This window comes from Pan troglodytes, chromosome 16, assembly GCF_028858775.2.
Source record: "Pan troglodytes isolate AG18354 chromosome 16, NHGRI_mPanTro3-v2.0_pri, whole genome shotgun sequence".
Taxonomy (NCBI): domain Eukaryota; kingdom Metazoa; phylum Chordata; class Mammalia; order Primates; family Hominidae; genus Pan; species Pan troglodytes.
In genome coordinates this window covers 82,128,043-82,154,437 of record NC_072414.2, presented here as the reverse complement: position 1 = coordinate 82,154,437, position 26,395 = coordinate 82,128,043, and the positions used below count along the sequence as shown (strand labels likewise).

Here is a 26,395-nt window from a genome sequence, read left to right as displayed (position 1 = left end):
TCCTCTACCAGGTCCCTCTGGCTTGTTCATTGTAGGATATTTTCTCTGTGTCAGATGACAGCAAACCTCCGGTAGATACACTGCCATACACTGCCATTTCAAAGAGCTTCTGAAATTTTTTCAGCCTCCAAGTCACAAGACCGCAAACATCCTCTACGATAATTTGGCCTTGTCATGGCAGTGAGACCTCTGGTGACTAATGCCTGCACAGCACTGAACTGGGAGTGCATTTCCATTTTATTCAATTTGTGTATTCCAACCCCAAACCTTCTAGTTCCAATCTAATTTCTTTCACGTTCTGAGTTTGGGGTGGGGGGACTACACTAATAAATTTCTAATTGAGTAATAAGACTGATAAAAGCCACCAATCTTGTATTGAGTGTCTTTTAAGGGCCAGGTATTGCATTAAAGCCTTTATATAAGACCTCAACTATTAATCATTAATAATGATGGGACCATTTAGTTATTGAGCATCTATGTTGTGCCAGGCACTGTACTAGGTGGTGAACATGTGATCTCTAGGCCACATTTTTCTCACTTCTCATTTAGTAACTAGGCATCGACTTTTTAATTTTTTTGGAGACAGAGTCTCTCTCTGTTGCCCAGGCTGGAGTGCAGTGGCGTGATCTCAACTCACTGCAACCTGCACCTTCTGAGTTCAAATGATTCTTCTGCCTCGGCCTCCCGAGTAGCTGGGACTACAGGCACGTGCCACCATGCCCAGCTAATTTTTGCATTTTTAGTAGAGATGAGGTTTCACCATGTTCACCAGGCTGGTCTCAACTCCTGACCTCAAGTGATCCACCCGCCTTGGCCTCCCAAAAGTGCTGGGATTACAGGGGTGAGCCACCACGCCTGGCGGGCATCAACTATTAAACTCACATTTCCCTAAGAGTCAGTCACACACTGAAGGAATGCCTTTTGTATTCGGACCGTTATTTGGACCCTTTAAGTTTATCCTCTCTGTTATAACATAGACAAGAAAGAGGGAGAATAGATCAGGGCCCAAATTGAGCCACTGACGCCCAGGTTTTCTCTATTTGGGGTGCTTGAAGACAGTAGCAATGAAAATGTGCAAGGGAGCAGCAGAACACCAAAGACTACTTCCTAAATCAAATGGGTGTTTTGATGGCATAAAAGATGCGCTTTCTGACGGAAGCTCTTGTTACATTTACTACAGTGGAAAGGTTTTTCTCCTGTATGCGTTCTCTGGTGTGTGAGGAAATGGGAACGCTGATTGAAGGTCTTGCCACACTCAGGACATCGATAGGGCCTGTCTCCTAAGTGGATTCGCTGATGGGTAATAAAGTGGGAGCTCTGACTGAAGCTCTTCCCACACTCTCCACATTTGTAGGGTCTTTCTCCGGTGTGGATTCGTTGGTGCTTAATGAGGGCGGAGCTGTCGGCGAATCCTTTCCCACAGTCTTCGCACTTAAAAGGTCTCTCACCGGTGTGTGTTCTTTGGTGCGTGACCAAATGTGAGCTCTGACTGAAGCTTTTGTGGCAGTCAGGACAACTGAAAGGCCTTTCTCCTGAATGAGTGCTCATGTGAGCTACAAAATGAGAACTATCTCTGAAGCCCTTCCCGCACTCCGGGCATTTGAAGGGCCGTTCTCCCGTGTGGGTTCGTTGGTGCTTAATCAAATCCGAGCTCTGGCTAAAACTCTCCCCACAGTCATTACACCTGTAAGGCTTCACCCCTGTGTGGGTCCTCTGGTGAGTGATGAAATTTGAGCTTCGACTGAAGCTTTTGTGACATTCCAGGCACGCGTAGGGCTTCTCGCCTGTGTGGGTTCTTTGGTGCATTATGAGGTGTGGCTTCCGCCCAAAAGTCTTTCCACACTCTGGGCACTCATAGGGTCTCTCCCCTGTGTGGGTTCTCTGATGTTTGATGAGTGTTGAGCTGTCGCTGAATTTTTTCTCACACCCCTTGCATTGGTAGGGCTTCTCTCCTGTGTGTGTTCTGCGATGGGTGACAAGGTCTGAGCTCTGTTTGAAGCCTTTCCCACACTCAATGCACGTATAGGGCCTCTCGCCAGTGTGGGTTCTTAGGTGTCTTATGAGATAGGAACTCTGGTTAAAGCTTTTCCCGCATTCTGCACACATAGGCTTCTCTCCTACATATCCATCCAGGAGCTTGTTTAAATCCCTCTCCTGTGAAAAGGACTCCAGCTGGCCCTCTCCTGGAAGGGTTCCATGTTGCCCTTCTAATTCTAGGCCCTGCTCCCAGTTTCCTCCCCAACTAAGAGTATGAGAAAGATCTTTATTGGTCCTTTCTGAGGATGTTCCACATTGTTCTGCTGTTTCAGAACTGTCCTGATTGAGCTTTGCCACCTGATGCTCACAGTCTGAAAAATTAATGTAAGTAACAGAGAATAAAGTTATCAGTTATCAGGAAGGAATATCAGAAAGCAGTGAAAAAGATTAAAATCCCTGTTTCTGCAGCAGACTGCACTTAATTCAACCGCTCTGTTTTCACTTTGTGAAAAGTTTATTGAGGTTCATTGAGCTGTCAGAACACGTGAATTCCTAAACTTTTTAAATTTTAAGATGGCCAGATGAATCTTGATATCCTTCAAGCGGAGACCACATATTGTCAATATTGTGCGGTTTCTTTAGAAGATATTATAGGTTTAGGCCAGGCGTGGTGGCTCACGCCTATAATCCCAGCACTTCGGGAGGCCGAGGCAGGCAGATCACTTGAGGTTGGGAGTTCGAGACCAGCCTGGCCAACGTGGTGAAACTCCATCCCTACTAAAAATATGAAAATTAGCTGGGCGAGGTGGCGGGTGCCTATAGTCCCAGCTACTTGGGAGGCTGAGGCAGGACAATCACTTGAACCCGGGAGGCGGAGGTTGCAGTGAGCAGAGATTGTGTCACTGCACTCCAGGCTGGGAGACAGAGGGAGACTCCATCTCAAAAAAAACATAGGTTAGACAAAAGTGAAATGCTTAATCAAAATGAAGACTTTATTTAGTCAACTACTGACCATTAAGTCAAATTTAAATGTCTGCTAGTAAGAACAAAATTCTAGGGCAGCATTCCAAATTCTTCATCTAAACAAGGCTGAAATGCTAGATTTCCTTCCACTGGGGAGCACTCACATCTCACCTGTGTGGCTTTCCCTCAGGATCTTCCTCGCCTCAAAGTTTTGGAGTGGTAGGACCCATGGCTCTTCTTTCTGCTCCAGCTGGGAGATTACACTAGGCCTGGAAATTCTACACAGGAATGTAAACATAGGCTGTGAGTCTGAGCCAATCACACAAGGCCTGAGCAAAATCCAAGCCCTACTCCCTGCCTAGGTATGGAAGAACACCTGGGGAGCTCTAACGTGTATTTGGTGTCATTAAAAAAGTGCAGCCATGGTACAGTGATAAAACACGGTGATTTCCCCAAAATGTTAAGAAAAAAAAGCCCTTTTCCTCCCATAAAGAAAAAAAACCAGACTCAGGTGACAGAAACTCTGAAGTAAATACAATAACCATTTCTGAAGGTACAAGGCTAAAGCTAAATATGGAGAGGATTTGATCAGAAACCAAGCCTCCATGACCTCACCCTTAGAAACAATGAAGGAAGTTAACTATAATGTTGGGCTTTAAAATTTTCCCAGAATGGCAGCAGTCAAAAAAGCCATGAGAAAAAGACAAACACTTGTTAAGTAGCCTGTAAATATACGAAAAATGTTTAACCTCACTATAATCAAAGAAATTCCATTATAACAATGATACACTGAGGCAATATAGTGTAGAGGTAATGAGTGCAAACTCAAGAGTCACACTGCCTGGGTCTGAGTCATCATCCTGCCTCTTACAAGCTGTGTGGCCTTAAGAAAGTTACTTAAACTCTGTGTCTCAATGTCTTCATCAATAAAATAGGGATAAGAGGCCAGGCGCAGTGGCTCACACCTATAATCCCAGAACTTTGGGAGGCCGAGGCAGGCGGATTACGAGGTCAGGAGTTTGAGACCAGCCTGGCCAACATAGTGAAACCCCGTCTCTACTAAAAATTAGCCGGGCATGGTGGCACAGGCCTGTAGTCCCAGTTACTCGGGAGGCTGAGGCAGGAGAATCGCTTGAACCCGGGAGGCAGAGGTTATGGTGAATCGAGGTCACACCACTGCACTCCAGCCTGGACGACAGAGAGAGACTCCATCTCAAAAAAAAAAAAAAAAAATTGGGATAAGAATAAGATCCATTGGCCAGGTGCAGTAGCTCACACCTGTAATCCCAGCACTTTGGGAGACCAAGGCAGTTGGATCACTTGTGAGGCCAGGAGTTTAAGACCAGCCTGTCCAACATGGAGAAATCCTGTCTCTACTAAAAATACAAAAATTAGCCACGTGTGGTGGTGCACACCTGTAATCCCAGCTACTTGGGAGACTGAGGCATGGGAATTGCTTGAGCCTGGGAGGCGGACGTTGCAGTGAGCTGAGATTGCACCACTGCATTCCAGCCTGGGCAACACATTGAGACTCCATCTCCAAAAAAAACTTCAATAAATGTTAACTATTATTGCTATTTTTCCAGACTCTTTTTTTGTGTTTTGTGTGTGTGTTTGTTTGTTTTTGAGACAGGCTCTTGCTCTGTCACCCAGGCTAGAGAGCACTGGTACAATCACAGTTAACTGCATCCTCGAGCTCCTGGCTCAAGCGATTCTCTCACCTCAGCCTCCCAAGTAGCTGGGACCAGAGAGAGGCACAAGCCCCTACACCTGGTTAATGTAACTTTTTGTAGAGACAGGGTCTCATTATGTTGCCCGGGCTGGTCTGGAACTCCAGAGCTCAAGTGGTCCTCCTGCCTCAGCCTCCCAAAATGCTGGGATTATAGACATGAGCTGCCACACCCAGGCCCAGACTCTTTAAATTATAATACCCACTGTGAAAGGTAGAATATAAAGAAATGCGCACTTTCATATGTTTGTGGGAATAAATCAATTGATTCAATCTTCTTAGAAGGCATTTTACAAAGTATTAAATACCTTAGAAATGTATCTGTTCTTTGACCCACCAATTCTAATTCTGAGAATTCTAAGAAAATGATAAAATTATACTTCAATAAAAAATACTTTTTAAAAAACGAGCTAAAAGATGTTTATCACAACCTGGTGAAAGTTTAGAAATGACCTAAATGTCCTACAACAAAGGAATAATTATATAGCTCACTGCAGCCTCGAACTCCTGTGCTGAAGGGATCCTCCTGCCTCAGCCTCCCAAGTAGCTCAGGCAATTGCTATTTTTATAGGTTAAAAAAAGGTCAGATATATGGTTCAATCTAATGTTTGACTTCATCAACAAAATAATATTGTATTCCATAAAACAAAATACTAGGTGGTTATTTTAAGTGATGTAAAGAAAGATATACTCACAATACAACATGGAAGAAAGAATGTACAGCTGAATATACAGCATAATCCCAATATTATTCTTTTGTGCTTCTTTTAAAATTGTATATATGCTTAGAAAAATGCTGGTAGGATAGTAACTCTTCATTGGTGGGATTAGGGATGATGTTTGTTTTCATTTTGCTTGACTTTTTATTTAATGAGTATACATTACTTGTATAATAGATGAAGGAGGCCAGGCGCAGTGGCTCACACCTCTAATCTCAGCACTTTGGGAGGCCAAGGCCAGCGGATCACTTGAGGTCAGGAGTTCGAGACCAGCCTGGCCAACATGGTGAAACCTTGACTCCACTAAAAATACAAAAATTAGAGCTGGGCCCACTCCTATAATCCCAGCACTTTGGGAGGCCGAAGTGAGCGGATCACTTGAGGTCAGTAGTTTGAGACCAGCCTGACCACATGGAGATAACCCATCTCTACTAAAAATACAAAAAATTATCCAGGAATCGCTTGAACCTAGGAGGCAGAGGTTGCAGTGAGCCGAGATCATGCCATGGCACTCCAGCCTGGGCGACACAGCGAGACTCTGCCACAAAAAAAAAAAAAGAAAGAAAGAAGTAAAGCAGGAGGAAGGGTAGCCATGATATTTGAGAAAGAGCATTGGAGGTGTTTTTGGGTTGTTTTTTTTTTTTTTTTTTTGAGATTGGAGTCTTGCTCTGTCACCCAGGATGGAGTGCAGTGGCATGATCTTGGCTCACTGCAAGCTCTGCCTCCCAGTTCACGCTGTTCTCCTGCCTCAGCCTCCCGAGTAGCTGGGACTACAGGTGCCCACCACCATGCCTGGCTAATTTTTTGTATTTTTAGTAAGACGGGGTTTCACCATGTTAGCCAGGATGGTCTTGATCTCCTGACCTTCTGATCTCCCTGCCTTGGCCTCCCAAAGTGCTGGGATTACAGGCATGAGCCACCGCGCCCAGCCTTGTTTTTTGTTGTTGTTTTTTTTTTTTTTTTTGAGACAGAGTCTTGCTCTATTGCCCAGGCTGGAGTGCAATGGCATGGTCTCAGCTCACTGCAACCTCCGCCTCCCAGGTTCAAGCAATTCTCCTGCCTCAACCTCCAGAGTAGCTGGGATTACAGGCGCCCGCTATCACACCCAGCTAATTTTTTTATTTTTAGTAGAGACAGGGTTTCATCATGTTGGCCAGGCTGGTCTCGAACTCCTGACCTTATGATCCGCCCACCTCAGCCTACCAAAGTGCTGGGATTACAGGCGTGAGCCACTGCCCCCAGCCTGTTTTTAAGTGACAGAAAAAATTACCTCCTTTTCCACAAAGACCTCAGAAGTCTCAGAAGTTAAGTGGCAGAGGTGAGAGTCCAACCCAGGCTGGAAAAGGGGGATAGTAATACATAAGTCAAAAAGTTATGATGAGATATTAAAAAGACAATAAATAGCAAAGACATTTGCAAACCATAAAATGCATAAGGAAGTAATTGTTTTTCTCCCAAGGAGGCAACAATTAATCTTACAGAGGTCTGGAACTCTAAGATGCCAACATACCAGAAACTCCTCAGACCTGGGCCCTCTCCAAATATCTAAGTCTCAAATTAAAGGAGAGCAGTGGTCAGGCATGGTGGCGCCCATAATCCCAGCACTTTGGAAGGCGGAGGCCAGTGGATTGCTTGAGCTCAGGAGTTTGAGACCAGCCTGGCCAACATAGCAAAATCCTGTCTCTACTAAAAACACAAAAAATTAGCTAGGCATGGTGGCACATGCCTGTGATCCCAGCTACTCAGGAGGTTGAGGTGGGAGAATCGCTTGAGCCCAGGAGGCACAGATTGCAGTGAATCGAGATCGCGCCACTGCACTCCAGCCTGGATGACAGAGCGAGACCCCGTCTCAAAAAAAACAAGATAAATAAATAAAATAAAGGAGAGTAGAATTCTTACCCTTTGAGAGCCCATTCTTCTAACTGTGCTGGGTGGCATTCCTGAAGAGGATTCTCTAAGCAGTGTCCAGGTAACCCACTCTTCCCTGAAGTCCCCAGCCACATTATCAAGGGTCATCAGTTCCTAAAGCAAGAGACCTCAATGTGCATCAGTAGCTCCCTAGATATTCTCACCATTGTCTGAAAGCCAAAAAATGGCCACCAGTGTACACAAACAACCCCCCACACCTGACCAGAATGGTCCTGAGGTAAATTCTGTCAACCACAGAGGGGTGCTTTTCTAAGTCTGTTTTTACATACGTCTTCTCCTGGCCAACTTTCCCATTACTAAGAGAGGCCTAGGCCTCCCAAACACATCGACAGAACCCAGTCTTTTAGACACATTGACTTTTTGAGGAACAAATTGTCCACGATGAACAAGGTAAACAAAGGAGCGAGTTGGCAGGTATAATTTGATTTCTGGAAAGCTTTTGATTCTCCCCAACTTCATTTTCCTCAGCAAGCAAGGAAATTGTGGCCTTAACTATACTCATATTAGTTATGGGAACAGCTAACTTCTTGGCTTGCAGATTTGGTGTCAACGTCAAGGGACAGATTATACAGAACCCCAAAGGGAACTGTGTTGGATACCATTCTATTTCAAGATCTTAATGGAGTCAGAAATAAGACTGAAAAAGACATTTTTTTAAAAAAAAAAGAAGACATGGATAGGTTGTAAAAATAAGTGAAAGTGGGAATAAGCACAAAACACAACTCTTAGGGGCTGAAACCAATCATTAATATATTAATAAATTGACAGCAATATCATGAAAAACATTACTTTTTGGAGGATAGTCAGAGTGAATTACTGGATGGATCAGTCATTTATTCAACAATTAATATGTTGCCAGGCATAGGAGTCACATAGAAATTAAGATAATGTTTTTTCCCTTAAAAAGTTTCCAATAAACCAGCCTCAGCAACATATTGAGACCTCTTTCTCTACAAAGAACTTTTAAAAATCAGCCAGGCATGGTGGCATGCACTTGTGGTCCCAGCTACTCAGGAGGCTGAAGTGGGAGGATCACTTCAGCCCAGGAGTTCCAGGCTGCAGTGAGCTATGATGGCGCCACTGCACTCCAGCCTAGCAACAGAGTGAGCCCCTGTCTCTCCCTTAAAAAAAAAAAAAATGCAGCCAGCATGACCACCCACTACAAAGAATATTGCCTTTCAAGGGAGGAAGGACCAGACTGGGGTGAAGAAGTTTTACTCTTTCACATCTTTTGTCCCACTACAAATCACCTATTTACTACTGGAACACACACACACACACACACACACACACACACACACACACTTTTGGGGGAAATATTTTTGTATTTACAGACATTATTATTGGTCATTTATAAAGTATTGAGTTTTTAAGGATCTAAAAACCATCTCTCTGGTTTAAAACTTTAACAAACAACAATAATGTAATTAGAAAGTAAAAATTGTAATAAGAGTTTTCAGTATTGGCCAGGTGCTGTGGCTCATGACTGTAATCCCAGCACTTTGGGAAGACGAGACGGGCGGATCACCTAGGGTCAGGAGTTCGAGATCAGCCTGGCCAACATGGTGAAACCCTGTCTCTACTAAGAATACAAAATTAGCCGGGTGTGGTGGCGCACGCCTGTAATCCCAACTACTTGGGAGGCTGAGGCAGGAGAATCGCCTGAACCCGGGAGGTGGAGACTGCAGTGAAAGGAGATAGCGCCATTGCATTCCAGCCTGGGCAACAAGAGCGAAATTCCGTCTAAAAAAAAAAAAAAAAAAGAGTTTTGAGTATAATTTTTATTTCTACATTCATTACAAAACACAGCTGCAGGGCCCACTTGCTGGAGACAGCGCCACTGAGGAGGGGAGACGTCTTAGCCACGGTTATAGAAACCCTGTTTCCCAGCCCGTCCCTTTCCCCATGCACAGGTGACCTCAAAGGCCCCACAGCGCTGAGGGGCTGTGACTAAGTGCCATTGTGAGAAGCTCCAGTGCGTTCACCGGGTTTATTAATAGGAACATGACTGCACGCGTGGGGCCGAACCCCGTTCTTCTTCTCGGTGCTCGCGCCCTAACCGGGGTGCGGCGGTCAGAGGGTCACAGATCAGCTGAAACCCTGGGACCACCATCGAGAAGCAAGAAAACTGATTAAGAGAATGACTTATCCCGCCGACGGTATAGAGACCACAGCTACGTCTCCCACACCCCAGCAAGACCCGGGGGCTCCCAAAGGCCAGCGCGGGAACCCCGCTGAGAAAACGTCTGGGTGGCGGGCAAGCCCCCTCCACGCCCCTCAGCAGCGCGCCGCTGCCGCCGCGGTCTCCCTCCTTGAATCACTCACCGCCCCAGGGCCCAGCCGGGGATGGAGCAGGAAGTGAGTCCTCCACCGCCGAGCCGCACCCGGCCCGCAACCCCGAGGCGGTGCCTCCCAGAACCCGACCGAGATTCGTGACAGGGCTGTGGGGACACAGGTGGGACTCCGGCTTCGACAGCCAGCGGCCGGAAAGTACCGCCCCCGTCCTCTTGCTATTGGCTTTTCAGTTTCCATGGCTAGAATTTTTCTCTGTCCATAGGCTGACAGAGCTGTCAATTATCGCCTAGCCTTCTGGGAAACGTAGTCCCGAGCAAGACCTCAAAGGACTCGGAGCCGTGGATGTCCAGTTCCAAGCGTTGGAAAGTGCTAAACCCAATTCCCCAGCTACCGGTCCCCCGGAACCGCCTGTTTGGAGCCGAGGGATCTAAATGCTGTATCCTCACTGTGGCATCTGCAGATGTGAATCTCCTGGCCTCACCCACCTACCGCGGAGCAGCCTGGTGCCCACGATGAGGTCTCCCGCGCTCTGGCACTTCGCCCCTCCCCAGCGCAGCGCAGCTCAGCCCTCGGGCCTTTGCGGCCTCTCTTCTGCCCAGTCTTCCACCTCATCCCCGGCGGCCGGAGCCTGCAGGGTGTTTGCGGAGGCCAGGTCCCAGACCAACTCAAACTGGACATTAGAAAGGCCCAGCAGAAGCCCTTAGTAGAAAACAGACATTCCGCATCCTTCCCTTGGCATCAAACTCCCAGGCACATCCCCTTTCCGTCTGGTTGATAGCCAGAGGAGGCGGGCGAGGGCATCAAGTATTCTGGGAAATGTGATATCGGGCTTCAAACTGGGGAGGCTCCTGGGTCTCATGTGAGAGCCAGTGATCACTTTGGGTCGGCCCCTAGCTAAAAAACAACAAAGTCTTTCCTTAAAGTGAAGAAAATGTGCCTGTCTACTCCGTTTGTTGATTCAGTGCAATTTAGAAAAAGAAAAGAACATTTTGTGATGTATTATAAAACGCTTAGAATTACCAGCCATAGAGTTTTTTGTTTGTTTGTTTGTTTGTTTTTTAGACGGAGTCTCGCTCTGTCGCCCAGGCTAGAGTGCAGTGGCACGATCTCGGCTCACTGCAAGTTCTGCCTCCCGGGTTCACACGATTCTCCTGCCTTAGCCTCCCGAGTAGCTGGGACTACAGGCGCCCGCCACCACGCCCGGCTAATTTTTTGTATTTTTAGTAGAGACGGGGTTTCACCATGTTAGCCAGGATGGTCTCCATCTCCTGACCTCGTGATCCGCCCGCCTCGGCTTCCTAAAGTGCTGGGATTACAGGCGTGAGCCACCGTGCCCGGCCCGAGTTAATGTTGAAGATCCCTTTGATGCTAATTCCACCATTCCTTCAACAAAAATAGGGTGCATTTTCCAGTGGATATTTATTGGGAACATTCTATTCTCAAGATCGTCCTGGGGGCAGGGCGTGGTGGCTCACGCCTGTAATCCCAGCACTTTGGGAGGCCGAGGCGGGAGGATCACGAGGTCAGGAGATCGAGACCATCCTGGCTAACATGGTGAAACCCCGTCTCTACTAAATATAGAAAAAATTAGCCGGGCGTGGTGGCGGGCGCCTGTAGTCCCAGCTACTCGGGAGGCTGAGGCAGGAGAATGATGTGAACCCGGGAGGTGGAGCTTGCAGTGAGCCGAGATCGCGCCACTGGACTCCATCCTGAGCGACAGAGCAAGACTCCGTCTCAAAAAAGAAAGAAAGAAAGAAAGAAAGAAAAAAGATCGTTCTGGGAACTGTGATTACTCGGGAATCATACATAACCATTACCTTCATGAAGTTCACAGGCCAAAAGGGGAAATAAACCATAAAAGGTATCAAAATCCTAAGTAATTTTTTTTTTTCATATAGCCAGTGGCATCTTAGTTATTTTGCTACACAATTATAGTCATCTGCAAGGTAACTACATTGCATTTTCGGAAACTCTGTCGACTATGAACAAATGTCTGGTTAGCAGAGGTAGTTAGACGTAGTTAGATTTAGTTAGATGAAATTGAGGAAAATGGAAATCTCAGAGGAGGTCAGTAACAAAGTAACACCCAGGAAACCTAGGGATTGCCAGTCCTCCTGTAACTGGAACAGAGTTCAGGACCTGGAGAACCGAAGGCATCTTCAGACCCCTTGGTAAGTCTTTCTAGCATTTTGCCATTAAGGAGATCATGAAGATTATTCTTCAATCTGGGACTGGAGTGGGGAGATGAATGAAGAGTCACAGAATCTGGCTGGTGGCTATCCCCTGCCGCTCTCTCCAGCTTCTGTTCCTTCTGCCTTACCTTGTTCTCTCGGCGGTTTGTTCACAATGATCAGGTGTGTGGGAAGTGGGGGAAAGGAAGCTTGGTCTCACGACAAGAGCAGTCAGTACAGGAAACCAATCATGTACCCGCAATGGCCACGTGAAGAGAGGATCATGACCTGTTGAGGGGTTGGGTGCTAAAGGGCGTGGCCGAGAGGAGGCGTAGAAGAGCCAGGAAAAACTGTGAAAGGACTTCAAGGAGCATGAAAAGACAGAAAGACTTCAGCAGTTGCTATAACTGAATTTATTTATTTATTTATTTATTTATTTATTTATTTATTTAGAGACAGAGTCTTGCCCTGTCTCCCAGGCTGGAGTGCAATGGCACCATCACAGCTCCCTGCAACCTCTGCCTCCTGGCTTCAAGCGATTCTCCTGCCTCAGCCTCCCAAGTAGCTAGGATTACAGGCGTGCACCACCACGCCCGGCTAATTTTTTGTATCTTTAGTAGAGACGGGGGTTTCACCATGTTGGCCAGGCTGGTCTCGAACTCCTGACCTCAGGTGATCCACCCGCCTTGGCCTCCCACAGTGCTGGAACTACAGGCGTGAGCCATCGCACCCTGCCAGAACTGATTTTTTTTAAAGAGAGAGTCTATCATTATCTATTGCTGTGTAACAAATTACCCCAAAATTTATTGGTTTAAAAAACCAAATATTTGGTTTTTGTGCTCCCAGCTGTTTGGAAAAGCCGCCGGTATTTCTCCACCTGGCTCTCCTCTACCTCCAGGCAGGCGCACCCGAGGTCCCCCTCCCACCCCACCTTCTGCCCTCCCGCACACTTGGACCACCGCTGTTGACCCGGAAGCGGACATTTCTGCAGCTATTCTAAGCACACGTCGGCGGAGGGAGCGGGACGTGGCCAGCGGTCAGCGGCGAAGGAGGCAGGCCCTGCGCGGGGATCACAGAAGCCCTGTGATTCACCATGAAGTTCCAGTACAAGGAGGTCCATCCCTTTGAGTATCGGAAAAAGGAAGGAGAAAAGATCCGGAAGAAATATCCGGACAGGGTCCCGTTGATTGTAGAGAAGGCTCCAAAAGCAAGGGTGCCTGATCTGGACAAGAGGAAGTACCTAGTGCCCTCCGACCTTACCGATGGCCAGTTCTACTTTTTAATCCGGAAGAGAATCCACCTGAGACCTGAGGACGCCTTATTCTTCTTTGTCAACAACACTATCCCTCCCACTAGTGCTACCATGGGCCAACTATATGAGGACAGTCATGAGGAAGATGATTTTCTGTATGTGGCCTACAGTAATGAGAGTGTCTATGGGAAATGAGTGGTTGGAAGCCCAGCAGATGGAAGCACCTGGACTTAGGGGTAGGGGAGGGGTGTGTGTGTGACTTGGGGAAAGAGAGGGCGGCTCCCACCGCGAGGAGACAGAAGGTGAAGACATATAGAAACTTTACACCGCACACACCGTCAACACATTTTCACATGCTCAACTGATATTTTTTGTTGCTTCCTTGGCCCAGGGAGAAAGCATGTCAGGACAGAGCTGTTGGATTGGCTTTGATAGAGGAATGGGGATGATGTAATTTTATGGCATTCCTGAGATTTAATTTTTGTGCAGTTTCATAGAAGGGTCGGTCAGGAGGTGGACAAGTTGGGGTCAGAGATGATGGCAGTCCAGCAGCAACTCCCTGTGCTCCCTTCTCTTTGGGCAGAGATTCTGTTTTTGACAGTTGCACAAGACAGGTAGGGAAAGGGGACTTGTGGTAGTGGGCCATACCTGGGGACGAAAAGAGACCCACTGTAATTGATGCATCGTGGCCCCCGATCTTCCGTGTCCCACACTTCTTTTCTCCCATCCCAGTTGCAATCTCACTCACAAACATCACAGTGCCACCCCAGGGGCGGCAGTAGACACCAACCCAGAAATTTAGACAGGGATCTCTTATCTTTGGAAAATAGGGGTTAGGCATGAGGGTGGTTATGATTAAGAAGATAATTTTGTTGTTAAATAGCATTAAACTGGAATTGACAGAGTGAGTTGAGCATCTCTGTCTAACCTGCTCTTTCTCTCTGGTGCTCCTCATCTCACCCCTACCTTGGAATTTAATAAGCTTCAGGCATTTCCAATTGCAGACTAAAACCACTTCTACCATCTCCTCTAGTATTTTCCATGTATCAGGACAGAGATGTCTTATGTAGGGAAGGGGCAGGTATGAAGTGAGGTAGATTATCTATACCTCTCACTCATTCAGGATTCTCGCTCCCAAGCTGCTGTCCCTTCAGTCTCACACTCACAGGAATGCTATGTGATGGCCAGCTGCTTCCCTTCTTGGTTATCCACTGCAGCTGCTAGTTAGAAAGGTTTGCAGGGATGACTTTTAGTAAATCATGGGGATTTTATTGATTTATTATCACTTATAGGATTTTGTGGGGTGGGTGTGGGGAGCAGGAATTGCACTCAGACATGACATTTCAATTCATCTCTGCAAATGAAAAGGGTTCTTCCTCTTGGGGGAAATCTGTGTGTCAGTTCTGTCAGCTGCAAGTTCTTGTGTAATGAAGTCAATGCTGTCAGGCCAAGTGAAGGGAAAAGAAAGAGAGATCAGACTGTTACTGTGTCTATGTAGAAAGGAAAGACATAAGAGACTCCATTTTGAAAAAGACCTGTACTTTAAACAATTGCTTTGCTGAGATGTTGTTAATTTGTAGCTTTGCCCCAGCCACTTTGACCCAACCACTTTGACCCAACTTGCAGCTCACAAAAACATGTGTTGTATAAAATCAAGGTTTAAGTGATCCAGGGCTGTGCAGGACGTGCCTTGTTAACAAAATGTTTACAAGCAGTATACTTGGTGAAAGTCATCGCCATTCTCTAGTCTCAATAAGCCATGGGCACAATGTACTGTGGAAAGCTGCAGGGACCTCTGCCCTTGAAAGCGGGGTATTTTCCAAGTTTTCTCCCCATGTGATAGTCTGAAATATGGCCTCGTGGGATGAGAAAGACCTGACTGTCCCCCAGCCCGACACCCGTAAAGGGTCTGTGCTGAGGTGGATTAATAAAAGAGGAAAGCCTCTTGCAGTTGAGATAGAGGAAGGCCACTGTCTCCTGTCTGCCCCTGGGAACTGAATGTCTCAGTATAAAACCCGATTGTACATTTGTTCAATTCTGAGATAGGAGAAAAACCGCCCTATGGTGGGAGGCGAGATATGTTTGCAGTAATGCTGCCTTGTTATTCTTTACTCCGCTGAGATGTTTGGGTGGAGAGAAACATAAATCTGGCTTACGTGCACGTCCAGTCATAGTACATTCCCTTGAACTTAATTATGACATAGAGTCCTTTGCTCACATGTTTTTTGCTGACCTTCTCCTTATTATCACCCTGCTCTCCTACTACATTCCTTTTTGCTGAAATAATGAAAATAATAATCAATAAAAACTGAGGGAACTCAGAGGCCGGTGCCAGTGCAGGTCCTTGGTGTGTTGAGTGCCGGTCCCCTGGGCCCACTGTTGTTTCTCTATACTTTGTCTCTGTGTCTTATTTGTTTTCTCAGTCTCTTGTCCCACCCGACTAGAAATACCCACAGGTGTGGAGGGGCAGGCCACCCCTTCACCAAGGAAATAAAATAATTGCTTACCTTAAAAAACAAAACAAAACATTTGCCAGGTGCAGTGGCTTATGCCTGTACTCCCAGCACTTTGGGAAGCTGAGGCAGGAGGATTGCTTGAGCCCAGGAGTTCAAGACCAGCCTGGGCAACATGGCAAGGCCTCGTCTCTACTAAAAATAAAAAAATCAGCTGGGTTTGGTGATGCGTATGTGTAGTCTCAGCTACCTGGGAAGCTGAGGTAAGAGGATCACTTGAGCCTGGGGAGATTGAGGCTGCAGTGAGCCAGGATGGCACCACTGCACTCTGGCCTGGAAGACAGAGTGAAACCCTGTCTCAAAAAAAATTATTTTATTTCTGTTGATTAGGAATCTGGAACAGCCTAGGTGAGTATCTCTAATTGAAGGTCTCTCACAAGGTTGCAGTCTAGACACTGGCTGGGACTACAGTTATCTGTAGGATTGACTGGGGCTGGACGATCAGCTTGCTCCCAAGCTCCCTCATGTGACTGTTTCCTCACGTGTAGCTTCTCCTCACAACGTGTCAGCTGGCTTCCCCAGGGTGAGTGATTGAGAGAAAGAAGCAGAAGCTGCAATCTAACCTTGGAAGTGATAGACCATCATTTCTGCCATACTCCTTTGGTCACACAGACCAACCCTGGTACAGTGTGGGAGGGGACTACACAAAGGTATGAATACTTGGAGGCAAGGATCACAGTGAGTGTATTAGTCTGGGTTCTCCAGAGAGAAAGAACCAATAGGATATATAGATATAGAGAACGAGGGAAGCCAGTAGTGTGAGTCAGTTTAAGTTCAAAGGCCCAAGAACTTGAGGGGCCGCTGGTGCAAGTCCTGAAGTCTGAAGGCTAAAGAACCTGGAGTTCTGATGTCTAACATCAGGAGAAGGGTGTCCCAGCTCAGAAGAGAGAGAGAGAAAATTCACCTTTCCTCTGCCCTTTTGCACTATCTGGGCCCTCAGCTGAGTGGATGCTACCATCCACCCTGGGTGAGGGCAGATCTTCCTTATCAGTCTACTGATTTAAATGCCAGTCTCTTCCAAACACACTTACAGACATAACTATAAAGCTTTCTCAGCTATCTGGGTATTCCTTAATCTAGTCAAGTTGACATCTGAAACTTTTTTTTTAGAGACAGGGTCTCACTCTCTTACCCAGGCTTCCATGCAGTGGTGTGATCATAGTTCATTGCAGCCTCAAACTCCCAGGTTCAAGTGATCCTCCCACCTCAGCCTCCCAAGCAGCTAGGACTATAGGCATGTGCTACTGCACTTGGCTAATTTTAAAATTTTTTGTAGAGAGGGGGTCTTGCTATGTTGCTGAGGCTGGTCTTGAACTCCTGGGCTCAAGTGAGCCCCCTGCCTCAGTCTCCCAAAGTGCTGGGATTACAGGCTTGAACCACCACACCCAGCTGACACCTAAAATTAACCATCATAGTGGGCCACGTTAGAGGCTGACTACCACAGGGACTACAGAGGACTTTAGGACATTGTCCTTGTGATGTACTCCATCATGCTCCTATGACAGCTCTTTAAGGAAACTTACAGTAAAGATCTCTATGTATGGGGAACTGGGGAGACGATCCCATTACTCAAACAGGAGCCTTAGAGACTTCTGCAACCCTTCATGCTACATAGGATCAAAGTCTTGGGTACTACCTCTTACCTTCTTGCTACTCAATTCAGCTATGACTGCCAGTTCTACTCTGTTGCAACCATAGAATGTTGGCTCCAGAATGCTCTATGGGTCAGTTTCCTTCAACACTTCAAAAAAGAAGTAGGCTACAAGTTCCTTTATTTCAGCTTCCCCTCAACCTCTCTGGGGTTCCTATTATTACCCTTCCCTACCTTTCCCATTGATGTTAATTTCCCTGGCCTAACTTTAATCATGGAAGGCTGTCAAGAAGTGTATTTATTAGGAACTGCACTTGTCCATATGCAAGAGAACCCTGACTACTGTGGTTTATCCAAATGAGGGATTATTTTTCTCATGTATCAAGAAGTCTAAAAAGGCTGGTTGCAGTGGCTCACACCTGTAATCCCAGCAATCTGGGAGGCTGAAGTGGGTGGGTCACTTGAGGCCAGGAGATTGAGACCAGCCTGGCCAACATGGCAAAACCCTGTCTCTACTAAAAATACAAAAAAGTTAGCTGGCCATAGTGGTGCATGCCTGTAATCCCAGCTACTCAGGAGGCTGAGGCAAGAGAATCGCTTGAGCCTGGGAGTTAGAGATTGCAGTGAGCCGAGATTGCACCACTGCACTCCAGTCTGGATGACAGAGAGAGACTCTGTCTCAAAAAAAAAAAAAAAAAGTCTAGAGATTGGTAATACTTGGCTAGTAAAGTAACTCCAGGATGCTGTCAAGGACCTGGGTGTTCTCTGTCTTCCTGCTCTGTCAACCCTGATGGGTGGCTCTTGTCCTCATGGTCACTTCCAGTCATCATGGCTGTATTCCGGAATAGAATATTCTGCCAGAGCAATAGAATGCTCTGCCATTAAATGTTATTGTCACTGAAATTATGTCATGGAACATAGACAAATGAAAGATGTAACAAAGTGTGTGGCAAAACACATGTGAAATATGATTCCATTTGCATCTGGTGAATATCTGTCACTTGTCTACCAGCACACTATCCTTCTAGGGGAAATAGCAACTGATTTTTCTTTACAGAACAGCACCCCATGCATAGTTCAGATGGAAGCTGCCATCTGCTTACCTGATCCCTCCTCTCCATCACAGGGTCTGGTTTGGAGGTGAGCACTCAACCCAAACTGAGCCTACCGCAGAACTGTGCTATCTTGCCCAAGATGATTTGTCAAGAAGAGCACAGATGACTCATGCTGAGCCTATCAGGGACCTCTCCTGGGACTTTGTAAGCTGGAACCAAAGGAAAAGGACCTGATGCTTTCCAGAAGTAAAGATGGGAAGATGTGAGTCTGTAGGCCATGGCAGCCATATTTCCTGCCAGCTGGACCGCATTCCAAGAGAATGAGACGAAGGCAGAGAGAGGGAAGCAGAGGGCAGAAGCTGGAAAACTTTTGAGAGCATTTTGAATCCTGGGTCACTGAGGCCAGAAATAACTCTGAATTTTCCTTATGTTTGTTTTATGAGTCAATAAATATTCCCATCTTGCCTAAGATAGTGTGAATGGTAAAGTCCAGGCACTTGCAATTCAAACATTTCCCACTAATGCACCATCATTTCTGTTTCATGCATATGTACACACATATACACATATATGTACATAAATACAGTACAGAAATACATTTTTCTTATCTGTATTTTAAATCTTCCTTAAAGAACACATTAATTTTTAATACCAATTTTTAGAATTACCCATTTAAAATTATTCATTGTAAAGGATCCAGATAATTCACCCAAAAGTGAATAAAATTAGAAACAAAATGAGCAGTTTTCATCTTTGCTAATAATAACAAAGTAGCAAAATTATCTCAAACCCTTTTAAGCTGAACCACTTCCAGGATAGTTAACCAATTCAACTCCTTGGTGGAAATTCACAACAAAGTACTTAATGTCTAGGTCTAAGTGATTTAAAAGGCTGAGGCAGGGATTATCACCAATTGGTTTGATAATGGACAGTTATCTTAAGAGCTCCCTCTTTACAGATAACAAGGGGTCAGCATGCCCACATTTGCAGGAGGGAGGCCTGAATAGATTTCTGGAGGGACTCCCCATCTATGCCTGCCAAGATCTGGGAACCAACTTCATTTCCTGTTTCTGCAACCCCACATCCTTTATAAAAAGACTGTTCTGTGTGCTGTGAACCGTATGAGGAAGGCTTTGTGACCTTCATACACTAATTTTTGCAAGACAGAAATTCTCTATTTAAAGATGCATGTTGAAGGCTCACGCCTGTAATCCCAGCACTTTGGGAGGCCGAGGCAGTTGGATCATTTGAGGTCAGAAGTTCAAGACCAGCCTGACCAACATGGTGAAACCCCGTCTCTACTAAAATACAAAAATCAGGACAGGTGCGGTGGCTCACGCTTGTAATCCCAGCACTTTGGGAGAACAAGGCAGGGCGATCACGAGGTGAGGAATTTGAGACCAGCATGGCCAACACAGTGAAGCCCCGTCTCTACTAAAAATACAAAAATTAGCCAGGCGTGGTGGCAGGTGCCTGTAATCCCAGCTACTCAGGAGGCTGAGGCAAGAGAATCGCTTGAACCTGGGAGGCAGAGGTTGCAGTGAACCAAGATCAGGTCACTGCACTCCAGTCTGGGCGACAGAGCTAGACTTCATCTCAAAACAAAACAAAATTAGCCCAGCGTGGTGGTGGGCTCTCATAATCCCAGGTACTCGGGAGGTTGAGGCAGGAGAATTGCTTGAATCCAGGAGGTGGAGGTTGCAGTGAGCCAGGATAGCGCCACTGCACTCCAGCTTGGGCGACAGAGTGAGACTCCCTCTCAAAAAATAAAAAATAGCCGGACGCGGTGGCTCACGCCTGTAATCCCAGCACTTTGGGAGGCCGAGGCGGGTGGGTCACGAGGTCAGGAGATCGAGACCATCCTGGCTAACATGGTGAAACCCCATCTCTACTAAAAATACAAGAAAAAATTAGCCGGGCATGGTGACAGGCGCCTGTAGTTCCAGCTACTCGGGAGGCTGGGGCGGGAGAATGGCGTGAACCTGGGAGGCGGAGCTTGCGGTGAGCTGGGATTACGCCACTGCACTCCAGCCTAGATGACAGAGCAAGACTCTGTCTCAAAAAATAAATAAATAAATAATAAAATAAAACACATTGCTAAACCCTACCTTCCTCCTAAGTAGGAGGAATTTAAAAAATAAAAATAAAAAAATAAAGATGCATGTTGAAATCACATATTCCATCACCATGGGGAGTTTCTCATTTCCTCTAACACTTTTCTTTATTTTTATGATTATATAATATACATTCTTTTTTTAAAGAAAACTAGAAATATACATAAAGAGAAAATTCCTACCGTCCAGTACAAAAACACTATTAATATTTTGTTACGTAACGGCCGGGTGCAGTGGCTCACCCCTGTAATCCCAGCACTTTGGGAGGCTGAGGTGGGCAGATCATTTGAGGTAAGAAGTTCAAGACCAGCCTGGCCGACATGGTGAAACCCCATTTCTACTAAAAACACAAAAAACTTAGCCAAGTGTGATGGCGGGCGCCTATAATCCCAGCTACTCAGGAGGCCGAGGCTGGAGAATCACTTGAACCTGGGAGGCGGAGGTTGCAGTGGCCGAGATCGTGCCATTGCACTCCAGCCTGGGAGACAGAGTGAGACTCTGTTTCAAGAAAATAAATAAATAAATAAATAAAAATACAAAAATTAGCCTAGTGTGGTGGCACACACCTGTAATCCCAGCTACTCGGGAGGCTGAGGCAAGAGAATTGCTTGGACCCGGCAGATGGAGGTTTGCAGTGAGCTGAGATCTTGCCACTGCATTCCAGCCTGGGCGACAGAGTGAGACTCCATCTCAAGAAAAAAAAAATTGTTACATATCTTTCAAGTCTGTGCAATAGAAAATTTTCTCTGAGCAGAAGCTAGAGTTCAGACATCTCTGGAGAGAGGGAGAGACTCCCTTTCTTTCCCTACTCCATTTGGATCCTCTATGTGTGTTGACATCTGGTGTTTTTTTTCTTTTTAAACTGATCACGGCTCGTTGCAGCCTTCAACTCCCGAGCTCAAGAGATCCTCCTGCCTCGGCCTCCCATAGCACAGGAATTACAGGCATGAACCTGTAATGTAAACCCTTTTATGTTTAAAGAGAGGGGAGATTTTTGGTACAGCGGTGCCTAGGGAGGCAGAGAGAAGGACACTTTGGTGAACAGTCTGGTGTCAGCTGGTTTCTTCTGCCAGCCCATAACAGCAACTGAGAACAAAGGAGTGAGACCTTGGTCCCAGGTGACACCATGTCCTAATCAGTTGCTGACTGTGGTTCCCCATGGTAGCGCCACGCCCCTAAGCAGGGCTGCTGCAGTGCAGGCAGCCGGGAGGTGGAGGAGGCTGCAGGTGGAGGCTGCAGGGGATGTACTTAATGTGCGAAATAGTGCCACCTGTAGAGATTCCCAAACGAAAAGGGAAGGATTTTCCGAATGAGGGTGAGAAAGAACACTGAGGCCATGTAGTTAAGGAGATGGTGTTTCTCAAATTGCTTCTCAAACACCTGGGGAGCTTGCATTTTAAAAAAAACCAAAAACTTTTAAACGCCTTTTATTACTTTGATCATTTTTACTTTTAATGACGTTAGCAGCAGCGTTGTATTTTCAGGAAACCTTGTACATTACACTTACATAGGTGATCCAAAATAAATCCACAGTATTTTTGAGTGGCCAGGGAACATTAAATATCATATGGCAATTTTTTGGAATATGATGACTTTCACAGCATTTTCTTTTCCTCCTTTGTGGGAACGAAAGAAAGCAATATGCTATTTTTAAAAGTTTGCAGGCAATATGCTAAGTTGGTTGTGTTTTTTAATTTTTTTGAGAAAAAATTCACAAGATAAAATTCACATTTTTGAAGTGTACAGTTCAGTGTGTTATTTATTATTATTATTTTTTGAGGTGGAGTCTCACTCCGTCGCCCAGGCTAGAGTGCAATGGCACAATCTCAGCTCACTGCAACCTCTGCCTCCCGGGTTCAAGCCATTCTCCTGCCTCAGCCTCCGGAGTAGCTGGGATTACAGGCAGGTGCCACGATGCCTGGCTAATTTTTGTATTTTTGGTAGGAACAGAGTTTCACCATGTTGGCCAGGCTGGTCTCAAACCCATGACCTCAAGTGATCCACCTGCCTCGGCCTCCCAAAGTGCTGGGATTACAAGCATAAGCCACCACGCCCAGCCCAGTGTCTTTAAATTTATTCCTAATGTTGTGCAATCATCACCAGCATCTAATTCCACAACACTTCCATCACCCCAAAAGGAAACTCTGTACCCATTATCAGTGCCTCCCAATTACCCCCTTCTCCCAGCCCCTGGCAAACACTACTCTACTTTCTGTCTGTATAGTTTTGCCTATTCTGGACATTTTACACAAATGAAATCACACAACATGTGGCCTTTTGTGTCTGGCTTCTTTCACTTAGTGTAATGTTTCAAGGTTTCTCCATGTTGTAGCATGTACAGTTTCAACCTGCAGGGCTCAAGCAATCCTCCCACCTCAACCTCCCAAGTAGCTGGGACTCCAGAGGCACGCGCCACCACACCTGGCTAATTTTTGCATTTTTAAAGTAGAGGTGAGGCCTCACCATGTTGCCCAGACTGGTCTCAAACTTCTGGGGTCAGGCGATCCTCTTGCCTCCATCTCTGGAGTAGCTGGGACCACAGGCATGAGCCACTACATCCAGCTGAATGTACCATTTTTGTTTATCCATTCGTCAGTTAATGTGGGAGCTTGCATTTTTAAATCCGTATTCCGATTCAGCCGGTCTAGGATGGGGCTTGAGATTGTGCATTTCTAGTAACTTCCCAGGTGTTGCTTGAGATACTGCTGGTTCAAGGACAACACCTTGAGTAGTGAAGATTTAGATACCAAAGTCTACATTTTAGAGCACAGTGATTTAAGATATCAATGTAGACATGAACCTGGAACATACTGGTTAAACACACTCATACATATACACACTTTTTTTTTCAAACAAGCAATAATGAACTCATGCTGTTGATATTATTTAGTAACTTGCTTCTGTAACTTAACCATATTTATGAACATAATGATTCATGCAAACAAATCCACAAAAGCATCATGACCCATCAGATCGAAATACAACCAACTGATTCCCAGCCTGGGCTCTGCTGAAACACTCCATTACACTTCCTTTATCAAGACTAATGAGGTACTGATTTTTAGCATTGAATTCTGACCTAACCAAAGCCATTGCTCATCATGAGCACATGAATGAACTTTTGTTTCACAGCCTGGGCTTGACGTTAGCAAACATTTCAACACCAATATCTATAAGCAACAAATAGTCATAATTGTAATGTATGCTTGTAATGTAATTGTAATGTAATTGTAATGAATGCTTGTTACAGACAATGGGAATCTAACGTCCCTGGCTTATGAATTTGCCAATTGCTCTTCCTCATTGTGGGTCTTTCTCATAGAAGATGGGCAGTGCCTCTTTTGTGAGAACATTTCTGGGCCAAGGATATCAAGAGACACGTTGGTACACATCAGCCTAAATACATTACCTTATTTCATCTAGAAGGCCACTTATGTACCACCAAGAAAGGGAACAAAACTGCCTATTAAACTCTGACATTCTGTCAATTGTGAGATAAATCCTGATTTCAATGATGTTAAAAGGTAATAAAATGGCTGGGCATGGTGGCTCACGCCTGTAATCCCAGCACTTTGGGAGGCCGAGATGGGCGGATCACCTGAGGTCAGGAGTTCGAAACCAGCCTGGCTAACATGGTGAAACCCTGCCTCTACTAAAAATACAAAAATTAGCCGGGCATAGTGACGGGCACCTGTAATCCCAGCTATTCAGGAGGCTGAGGTGGGAGAATCACTTGAACCAGGGAGGCGGAGGTTGCAGTGAGACGAGATCACATGACTGTACTCCAGGCTCAGTGACAGAGCGAGACTCCAACTCAAAAAAAAAGGTAATAAAATGTACATCTCAGAATGAGTGCAGTGTGCAAAGTGCCAGTGTTCCCACCTGTACTAGACTGGTTTTTTTGTTGTTTTCTGTTTTATTTATTTATTTATTTATTTTGAGACAGGGTCTTGCCCTGTCATCCAGGCTGAAGTGCAAAGGCATGATTATGGCTCACTGCAGCCTCAATGTTTGGGGCTCAAATGATCCTCCCACCTCAGCCCCTAGAGTGGCTGGGGCTACAGATATGCACCACCACACCCAGCTAATTTTTAAAAATTTTTTTTATAAAGACAGGGGTCTCTCTATGTTGCCCAGACTGGTCTCGAACTCCCAGGCTCAAGTGATCCTCCTGCCTCGGCTTCTCAAAGTGCTGGGATTATGGGCATGAGCCATCAAATCTGGCCCTGTACCAGATTCATTTTACATGCCGTTACAAATCCTGCACTTGCCTTGCTTTCTGGCCAGAACTCTAACAATGACTTGCTCTGTGGTGGCTACTCCAGGTTCCTCATGTCACGTAAGGGCATGACACCACAGCACCTGGCCTTGCACCAGCATCTCTGCTCCTATCCTCCTGCCACGTGGGTTTCCTGTTGCTATTGTTATGAGAGACCCTGTGGACCATCTCAAATCCCATGGATGCACAGTGGCTTACCCTCCAGGTTGATGCTTGGCCAGAGAGGCTGACACTGCTGTCTTGGGTTCTGGCTTTCTCCATGGCTGCTGGAGGAGTCGGGCGGCTCAACTCATAAGCTAAAAGGAGTTGACACCCTGAGGGGCAAACTTCGACCAATAGGAGATGGCAGCCTATAGATAAACGTATTCCCTTCCTTACCCCCTCCCCACCTGGGCCTCTTCCTGTGACTGCACAGAGTGTGGAGAGATGCAGTGGCTTACTCTGGCTTCTCAGAGACTCGCTTCCCCTATACGAGCTCAGTTGCTTCTTCTAAGAGTGAGGAAGCAGTTGTGCTTGCCTAAGTTGTGGTCAGGACCATCATGCATGCTCTTATGTTGACTTGTCCTCGTTGTTTGACTTGTTCCCCTTTTCCCTTCACTCATGCCTCCCTGGGATTCTATACTCTCATAAAGCTTTGCCTCAGGCTCTCTTTTCTAAGGAACCCAGGCTAAGACACTAACTCAACTGACACATTTTGTGGGAATGTGGTCATGTACCAATGTAAACAGAGAAAAGAGAAGGGGTATGAAAAGAGAGGAGAGGTAGAAGCAGCATTCTGGAATTTTCCAAGATGTCAGTATCAGGACTTAATAATTTTTTACTCACAAAAGGCAGTTGATATAGAAGATCTCTTTATGCTCAGATATAACAGCTACTATTTGCCTTTAGAAGGAAGTAGATCCAACATCTGACTTCTTAGAGATTAATTATAATAATAACAATGAATGGTGATAATAGCTCCTTTGACCTAGCATTTCCACTTCTAAGAATTTATCCTAGAGATACTTACGAATGTACACAAAGTTGTGTATACAAGATAATATTACATTGTTTGTCATAATGTTTGTAGTAACAAAAGAGTGGAACAGCCAGGCATGGTGGCACACATCTGTAGCCCCAGCTATTCAGAAGGCTGAGATGGAAGAGTCCCTTGAGCCCAGGAGTTCAAGGCTATAGTACACTATGATGTCACCTGTGAATAGCCACTGCACTCCAGCTTGAGTAACATAGTGAGGCCCCCATCTCTAAAAATAATAATAATAATAAATAGAAACAACCCAAATGTCAATCAGTAGGAGACAGTCTAAATGAATTATGATTCCAAGGCCATGAAACGGTATATAGCCATTAAAAATAATGAGGTTGGCTGGGTGCGGTGGCTCACGCCTGTAATCCCAGCACTTTGGGAGGCCAAGGTGGGTAGATCGCCTGAGGTCAGGAGTTCGAGACCAGCCTGGCCAACGTGATGAAACCCAGTTTCTACTAAAATTACAAAAAATTAGCTGGGTGTGGTGTTGGGTGCCTGTAATCCCAGCTATTCAGGAGGCCAAGGCAGGAGAATCACTTGAACCTGGGAGGTGGAGGCTGCAGTGAGCTGAGATTGCGCCATTGCACTGCAGCCCAGGTGACAAAGCAAGACTTCATCTAAAAAAAAAAAAAAAAAAAAAAATTTAACCTGAGAAACTGGTTCAGCCATGAAGGGAAGTGGGGTTCAGACATGCCTCATTATACCTTGCTGGCATTGACATCAACACAGACATGAAGTCTGATAAGAAACATTTTACAACGTATTCTCTCTGAAGGCTTCC

At 45.9% G+C, this 26,395-nt stretch overlaps 2 protein-coding genes across 3 annotated transcripts in view; one reads left to right on the top strand and one right to left on the bottom strand.

Moving 5' to 3' along the window:
• Nucleotides 1-355: 355 nt before the first annotated feature.
• Nucleotides 356-26,395, bottom strand: part of ZNF774 (zinc finger protein 774) — a 65,242-nt gene continuing 39,202 nt past the window's right edge. Inside the window, exons 1-4 of one of the 2 annotated variants that reach the window (XM_523156.7) lie at nucleotides 9,643-9,812; nucleotides 7,288-7,410; nucleotides 3,112-3,218; nucleotides 356-2,348 (exon numbers count right to left, since the gene is read on the bottom strand). In XM_523156.7, the coding sequence (XP_523156.3) occupies nucleotides 1,108-2,348; nucleotides 3,112-3,218; nucleotides 7,288-7,391 (1,452 nt within the window). In that variant the 5' untranslated portion in view covers nucleotides 7,392-7,410; nucleotides 9,643-9,812 and the 3' untranslated portion in view covers nucleotides 356-1,107. Of the gene's footprint in view, nucleotides 2,349-3,111; nucleotides 3,219-7,287; nucleotides 7,411-9,642; nucleotides 9,813-26,395 lie in introns of those variants that run through there. The other variant, XM_054667936.2, reaches the window with a different exon arrangement.
• On the top strand, nucleotides 12,627-15,427 carry LOC467760 (gamma-aminobutyric acid receptor-associated protein-like 3). The gene has a single exon (XM_003952730.6). The coding sequence runs from the start codon at nucleotides 12,877-12,879 to the stop codon at nucleotides 13,228-13,230; it is 354 nt and encodes a 117-aa protein (XP_003952779.1). The 5' UTR covers nucleotides 12,627-12,876; the 3' UTR covers nucleotides 13,231-15,427.

Bases quoted from the DNA above. Each gene is read 5' to 3' on its own strand.
- LOC467760 (XM_003952730.6), top strand. From the start codon at position 12,877: ATGAAGTTCCAGTACAAGGAGGTCCATCCCTTTGAGTATCGGAAAAAG.